Source organism: Thalia democratica, unplaced genomic scaffold (assembly GCF_965202585.1).
Source record: "Thalia democratica unplaced genomic scaffold, ktThaDemo2.hap1.1 HAP1_SCAFFOLD_2041, whole genome shotgun sequence".
Classification (NCBI taxonomy): Eukaryota; Metazoa; Chordata; class Thaliacea; order Salpida; family Salpidae; genus Thalia; species Thalia democratica.
The window spans coordinates 3471-12000 of record NW_028140821.1 but is presented as its reverse complement, the minus strand read 5'-3'; the positions used below and the strand labels follow the sequence as shown (position 1 = coordinate 12000).

Here is an 8530-nt window from a genome sequence, read left to right as displayed (position 1 = left end):
AGCTCGTTGTTTGTTTGTTAAACTTAAAGAATCTTTCTTTTAAAAAGAAGTTTACTAATCATACAATTACATTGTAAAGCCAATAGTACTTATTTATTATAAGTTTTATTTGTCATCAGATTTTTTTTGACTTAATTCTTAAAATCTATAAAAAAATTATAAATTTTAGGTTTTTCTTTAGTGTTACAACAAATAATTATGTTTTAAAAAATACCTCATCTTTAAGATGAATAGAAATTAATTAGATAAAATATAAATATAAAATTTTTAGATATTAAACTTGAGTTTATTTAATAAGATTACCTGAAGTAGAAGTTTAAAACCAATAATTAAGTTAGTACTTCTTTTCCGTATTTATCGTAGTAGCAGAAAATAGTTCAACTATTTATTTGTTTAAAGTTGTTTCTCTCTTTTTACTAAATGCTAAATTAACTAATATATTTATTATCATTAAGTAATATATTATTAAACGTATTTACAATATTATTACTAAATAGTAAATATTAGTCAAGGTTTCAAGTATAATAAACACGTTTTCAAATAAACTAATAAACAACATATAAGCCATTTAAAATTATTTTTTTTAGACAATATGAAAAAGACAGACGCATTAGCAAAAACATTCAAATCTCCGGAATGGCTAAAAAAGAAGTAAGAAGATAACTTTTATTTCCAAGTAATTTGGAAAGAAAATTTAAAATTTCATTTCTATTTTATTAATTAAGATACTTGACTATAAAAATTAGAGCTTATCTTTAAATTAAAGTATAAACTTTTAAACAATCTATGGCCTAGAACTTTTATCTCGATCAAATTTACAAGGGCATTCTCAATTTTTACGACCAAAAGTCATAAATTACTAACTTTTAAACTTTAATCCAATAAAAATTACATAAAACATGCCATTGATTTTCTACTTGCATTTTACCATACTGAGTTGCCTCATAATCTCTTATTTATACATAAATTATTAAAAGTTTCAATTTAGTTTTTATGCTGCCTTAGGGCATGAGAACTGAAGGTTATTTTGCTCGATCACCGCTTAGATGTGTGTATGTGTTGTAGATTAAAGTAATTTGTGATGTGTCACCTATGCCATAATTAGCACTTCTAATTGCTAATTACGATTGTCCATTACGGAGGTCAGTGTTGATAACGCGTCAACAATAACACTTTTGAATATTTTACACTTTAGAAACAGAAAAGCATTGAATTTAAATAAATCTTTGTTGTCTGCTATTTTTCATCACTTCAAATCTTTGGAATAAGTCTAAATCATGTGGTTTAGATTTTCCTTTTAATTTTCAATTTAACTTTACCCTAATTTTTGATCAAAATTACCTTCAAGAATACTTTACATATAGTTATTATTTATTTGCGGTTAAATAAAACGAAATAAAACATGTCTGAATTTTTAGAATTAAAAAAGCTACAACTTTGACATTTAACTTGACTAGGAACCTTTTTCGCATAATTATTTTAAAATCAAACTTGATACTGACCATTTGTAGTAAGCATTAAAACTTTAAAAGTTTCAAGTAAAACAAACTAACTTAATATTTTCTTATAGGCATTAAGCGTTTATAACTTCACTTTAAGAAGATAAATAAACTGCATCAATTATACCTAGTAGCTCGCATTAACACAATTTTCGATGATTTTAAAACCACGTGTGTTGCCATAGCAACGGATTAGCGCTTGGCCTGTTGCCAGCCTGCTAAGTCGTCGTTACTAGTGGCAACCAAATCCCACCAACTTGCCACTGTGACGTGTAAATGCCCTGGATTAAACTTGATTAGGCAGACAATAGAATTACAATTTGATCAGATTAGCTGGGTGGTTATATTTGAACATGGTTTGAAAAAACATTAAACGATTGTTTATTACGAGAAAATAAAAAAAATTTAGTGAAAACACTTTTATCAGCTGTAAAAAAAGGTTATTATTTGGTTACTAGGGTTGTTAGTTGCTAGGGTTGGTAAATTAAAGCCTTTGTTTACATTTTTTATACACAAAACACAAACCAATTTACTTTTTTTTATTTTTTAAAGCTAAAGCTTAAAAATAGTCTCTAATTGCGTTGCATTTTAGCTTTGTACCGAAACAGCATTTAACAAAATTAAAGTAACAAATAACGAACCTAAAAACCTTTATTGGCACTCAATATTAGAATAAAATTGATAGCTATGTTTGAATTATGTTCAAATAAAGTTGTAAAGTTTGTAGCCTTTATTTTATGAAACAAAATAAACTTTTAAAACCTTTTAAAGATAAAACAGTGATAGTAAAAAATAATCGGAAATAGACAAGATAATAGATTGGTTTAAAATAAAACGACACAATCAAGTTTGCTACAAAAAGTGTTTTCAAATTTGCATTTTATGCAACTAAATAATTTTTGCAAAGCTTGTCAACGTAAAAAAAGTGTTCTAAATGTTAATTTTTATCAGACTTGTTAAAACGTTTTTGATGTCATAATTAAATAACTTTTAACTTTAAATTAGGTCTTTAAAATCACAAGGTATTTTGTTTTTTTATAAAATTTCAAATATGAAGTACAAAAAACGTGCTATATACCGTGTTAATTTAAAGACACTAACGTTTAACATCTACTTTAGTTCTCTTTTCTGATATTTCAAATGTTGTTTTAACAATTTAGAAGAAAACTTGTCTATTGAGACGCATCTAATTCTTTGCTTGAATAGTTTTTACCTTACAGTTGAAAAACTTTTAATTTAACTGCTACTTTAAAGCCAATGTTGTCTTTAAAATAACAATAAAATACAAGCAGTTTATATAAATTTTATGATATTACGTTAGTACTTGCTATTTTAAAGCTTACGTTGTACGGGAGTAATATAAATAAAGCTATATTTGGAAATTCAAAAGTAATATCTTCAAAAATGTTTAGTCTTAAAACTGAACATTTATATTGTGGATAATTTACTTGTTGATATACTATTTTTGTATTTTTTACGACTTAGCTATTTAGTGTAGTAAAGTAAATTTATTTAAAACAAAAATCCATTAGTTTAAAAACAGGAGAAACGTACAAATTTCAACTTTGAAAATTGCAACTATTGTAAACTTTACTTTTCTGTTTTTCAAATCTAATTAAATATTTGAAGTTTGTACTTATTGGAATAAATTATACTTTATCAAAATAATAGAACCATAAAAGCCTAAAATGTATTACTATATACATAATTCGTAATATACTTATCATAAGTCAAAGTTTTTGATACTTATAACACTATATTTTGAAACAATTCAATTTTACTAACATACAGCAGATACAAGTGCGTATTGAGATAACACCCTCTATTTTAAGTATCTTCTATTTTTATACTTTGATTTAAACTGTTATACTACCAAACAATAATTTGCACTGTCATTTTGTTAATTTTAATTTTTGATTTAAACTTACTCTCATATATATTAACTTTACAAAACAATCAATTAGTAAAAAATTATAGCGATGAGATAACAGTCGTTAGTATAAATTCATTTAAAATTATTTTCATTATCAAAGTAATTGTTTAACATTTTATTTCCTGTGTTTATCAATTTTAACATCAGAACAAATTTAATTTTTACAAGTATAAAATGTCTTCAATTAAAGTTAAATTAAAAAAAAAACATGTTCTTGTTTTTTTATTTTTTTATGTTTTAGTTTTCTTTTGATCTATAAAATATGTTTTAATGTTTTTTAAAATAATGTTTTTTCTATTTCAGATTTTCCTCTGTAAGGTTCGCTGATGTGAACGAGCACAACAACAAAAACCACCACAACTCTTCCAGTTTAGGGAAAATCCCCCTGGATGACGTGGACCGCATGACGTCATCGAACAACACTGGCGACGTGTTCGAAGACGAAGGTTTGTGACGTCACAATTGTTTTAAAAAGTGTTTAGTAAGAAAGTTTTCTGAGTTTTAGTTGAACATCTGAAATTTTTCGTAAAAAGAGTTTGTAGTAAAACTTCTTTTAAATTGGTTTTAATTAATTAAAAAAAAAGCATATATATTTTTATTTCAAAAAATAATATAGTTTAAATAATTAAACTTGTATATTTGTAACTGGTCCGCAAAATTTTGACACGTCATTATATTGAAAAGAAATTTGAAACAAATAGTTTTATTAAATTTTTATAATTCTATAACTTTCTTTTTTTGTTTAAAAAAATTAAGTATATCTAGAACAACTTTGACGTGTTATCATATTAACAAAAAAAAGTTCTATCCGATTATCTACATTTCATTGGGTGCAAAAAGCGTACTTTATTGTTGTTAAATGTGTTTTCAGTGCTCATTGTGAAAAGCAGTTTGTGAGATTAAAAATTATTAGACGATAAAAGTGATAAGATCTTCGCGGTTACATGTCAATAATACTTGTTGAATGATGTTATTATTTTGTTGCATGTACATTTAAAAATAACATCAGTTAATTAATAATTAAAACTTTTGTTCAACTCCTTTAAAGTTCTTTTCTGGTAAACAATTTAGAATAGGTTTGATTGTACGTTTTAATTAATAGTTACACGTCAAACTACTTATTCCACGAAGAAAACAAAAACATTAATATTTTAATTATTTCAGTTAGAATAATTAGTCAAAGTGGTATATTTGGTGATAAAAAAATATTTAATGAATAACCTTAACTTCACCAACTTTTTAAGTTTTAAATTTTCACAGTCAACAAACACAGCTATATCTGACAGATTGTATCATTTTAAAAACAATTTTATCTTTAAATTAATTTTGCTTTTAAATATTATTGGTTAAACTACTAACTCAAACTAGTGAAAACCAAACATTACTGCTTTAATTTATCTAAAAAACGTTACTTAATCTATTAATAATTTAATCCAAAAGTTTCTCTCAAATCAAAACCATCAATCAGAATAGTGAATCAGCGAAATTACACTCTCCAGCCCCGACAACTAATCTTTCTATTGTTAAAATATTTACTTTTGTAAAAACAACCGAATTAAAACAAGTTTTTGCGTAACATTTTTTAGTAAACAAGCTAAACCCAATATACTGCATTAAAATTAAATTTTATAAACTATATTTTAGGTAATTTTTCCTGCAAATAAGTATAGCAATATGTATTGTTCTTTAAAAACAATTTTAACATAATAATTCTTGTTTCAATAAAAGTTACTCAAAAACATCGTTATTTTGGGAACCGCAAAGTTTCAACCCGTGATAAATTCATACCCTAACAATTACCACCCGATCAAGTCCTAGAATCGCTTACTGACCAAGGGTATGGGTCAAGGGTAAGAGTGATGGTAAATATATATATATACATTTATATTTTTAAAGAAAGTAAATGGGTGGGAAATGTGCACGGATGGGAATTATACAAAAGGGATTTATAAGTATACCGTTATTTTGCTAAACTACTGAAATTCTTTTAGGATAAAAATGTAGTTATTGGTTTTGTTGCTAATAACAACTAGTGAAATTGGATATTTACAACAGCTCAAATTACTAAAACCACTTTTTTATTTTAAATATTTCCCCAGAACAGAGAATCAGCGAAACTTCGCTCTCCAGCCCCGACAACCACGTCGGGGGAAGCCCGGTTTGCGAAACCGCCAGCACGACGGTGGAGAACGGGGGCGTCCACTCGCCCAAAATATCATTTTTCCCGCCACAAACCCACCGGAGGCGAAACAGGCCGATGACGGAAGTCCACGGGGAATCCCCGACCTACCACAGATTCGGTTCGTTTTATGTAGATTTAGTTTGCTAATAGTTATTATTACTAATTTTTTGTTTTGTTTAAGAAAATTAAACTTACAGAATGTTCGGTTCGTTTTATTATATATGTGTTTATTTTAACTTAAGGATTATTTACAAGAGAAAAACATAAATAATTTTATTTTAGCAATCAATAAAACCTACTATTTATTCAGTTTACTTTGTTGTGTATTAATTTAGTATTATTTTTATCTGTTAGTTTATTACAAAAGAAATTAAAAACATCTTTTTTTGTAAAAACTTAAAATTAAAATAAATTCCTTTTAGTTGATCAAATAAATAAATATTTGTGCTTACTTAATTATTTAATTAATATTATATTATTTGTATTATAAGATATTCGTTTTTTTTAATTAGTTTGGTATATGTTTATAAACGTATTATGTTAATTTTCCTTTCTATTTGAGTATATACTTAGCGATACTTTTATGTTCTTATACATAAAGTTATTACAAAAACTTTACAAAAATCATACACAAGTCTAAATCATTAAACTTAAAATAAAGTTTTGTACTAATTATTTTTGTCAAAATACAATTATATAAGTTGGTAATATCTAAATATACAGTTTTTACGGAATTTAAAAAAATAAAGTTTTTGTTCAATTAGAAACACATCTAGCCGTAAAATATTAAAAAATTTAAACATTTAGTTTAAAAGTTACATCACCATAAAAGATATTTTAAATGCATGTAGATAAAATACGTTTTACTCTAAAATCCAGTAAGTTCTTTTTTAATACCACAACTAAAAACGTTTTTATTATAAAAACTACCCTAAATACTATTATATAACAAAGTTTTAAAAACAAAAAGAAAGCTTCTTGAATTTATTCAAAAAAGAACCTTTAACTGTCTGTGACAATTAGCAGTAGTTTTTTTACAAATTAAATGAGCTGAACAGTTTAAACTACTTCGTTTCTATTCTGAATGGAAAGTTGGCGGGAACTTTTGCGTTCCTCCGTGTTCGACGCGAAGCCAAATTATTGTTGTTTTAAAAGCGCAAAGTTGCACAACGCACTTAACACACCACACAATTGAATGGCTACTAAATTTAATTTAGTATAAATTCGCCTGAATTTTATTTGTGTGTTTTTCACATTGTACAATGAATGTAAGTAGTTATAGAATTTTGGTGTTGTTGTTTAAAACTTACGCAATATCATAAGAGTTAGAAAAATTAAAAGTAGAACATTTTATGATTTACGTTTAAAATTTTTCCATTTGAACTTTTAAATTTTATTAACAAAACAATATTTTACTAAATCAAACGATATCATCAGTTGAATAAGTTTTTTTTTAAGTATAATTTTCTGAGAAAAAATTAAACTTTATTCTGTAAAAAAAAATATATCAAAGTTTTAAACATAATAAAAATTTTAACTCTTCTGAACAATTTAGCATCAAAAACTCCATATGTGTATGCCTCAAAATTCACCAATATTACTGAACTTTTACACTTGAAATCTCTCTGCAACATTGAAAATATTTTTATGACAAAGTTTTATGTTGACTTTTTAGCCTGGAAAGTTTAATCTGATAATTAATGAAATTAAAGTCAATTATACGCTAAAATAGTAACACATCAATCATCTTGAAAGTTGTTTTTAAAAACATCCTAAATTAATTAAATACAGTTTTTTTTATAGAAAATCTATGGAAGAGTTGTTTTTTAACTAATATAAAAATGAATAAAATGTGCATTCTGAAAAATTAATTTTGTTGTGTATAGCTAAAATGATATGTACGTATTTACAATTCAAACACTTATTTAAAAAATATGTATAATTTTTAACTTTTTTTATCTTAGCTACGGTTAATATATTTAACTTAAAGACAAAATTTACCTATCTCTGGCTATCATTAGTATTATAATGAGTATAAAAAAATTGTACAAAACATAATATAAAATGTTATATATAAAAAAAATTATAATCAATTATGTTTTGTAATAAAAATAAACTTGACTGTAATTTTTTTAAAGTTTTTAATATATAACTGTGTTTTATAATTTCAATATAGAAACTTTGCAAAATTATAAAATGCAATATTTAAAAAAATCAATTTTAAAATCTAATGTTTTTAACTTAAACTTTCTTATTGATTTAAACCGACTATATTTAAACTAAGAAATTAGAATTTAGAATTTATTGTACTTTTGCGGTCATACATTTACAAATAAAATATTAACCTAGTTGGCTGACTTATTTATTTCGAAAAATAAACAATAAACAATAGAAACAAAAAGTTGGCATGCAAACATGTAGATCTACATTTATAACTGTACTTTCCATTAAAAATTTCAGAAATATTATTTTCGGTAGGTTGACCTTATACCAAGCACTATGCATTTAACAAAACATTAAAAAAACTACAGTCATACTTTTAAAATGTAAGAAAAAAAATTTAACAGTAAAATATTGGCTTCGAGCTAACTTATAAAATAAATGCAAAAAATAGTTTACATATACCAATGTTTTGTTATATACTTTTGTTGAAAAGCTATCTTTTAGTTATGCTGCAATGTTAAGTTTTTTTTTTAAAGACGCTTAGTTCAAGATCAATATCGTATAAGTTACACAAATAGACACCATAATAAAAAACTCTTCTTTGCATTTGGGATTAGGTAACAATACTTAATTGGTTCACAACTAAAATGCAAAACAAAAATCTATTTTACTTATTTTGTTTCTTTTATTGTATTAAGGACGAGAAACCACATCAAGTCTGCCCCCAAAATTATAACTTTAGAATTATATATA

The 8530-nt window shown here is 25.0% G+C and overlaps 1 protein-coding gene across 1 annotated transcript; it reads left to right on the top strand.

Annotated features, from left to right (window-relative positions):
- The first annotated feature begins 592 nt into the window (after positions 1-592).
- LOC145849074 (uncharacterized) lies at positions 593-5761 on the top strand. Its single transcript, XM_082954157.1, has 3 exons — positions 593-651; positions 3736-3878; positions 5532-5761. Exons 1-3 carry the CDS (start codon positions 593-595, stop codon positions 5759-5761), a joined length of 432 nt encoding a protein of 143 aa, XP_082810283.1.
- Positions 5762-8530: the final 2769 nt, after the last annotated feature.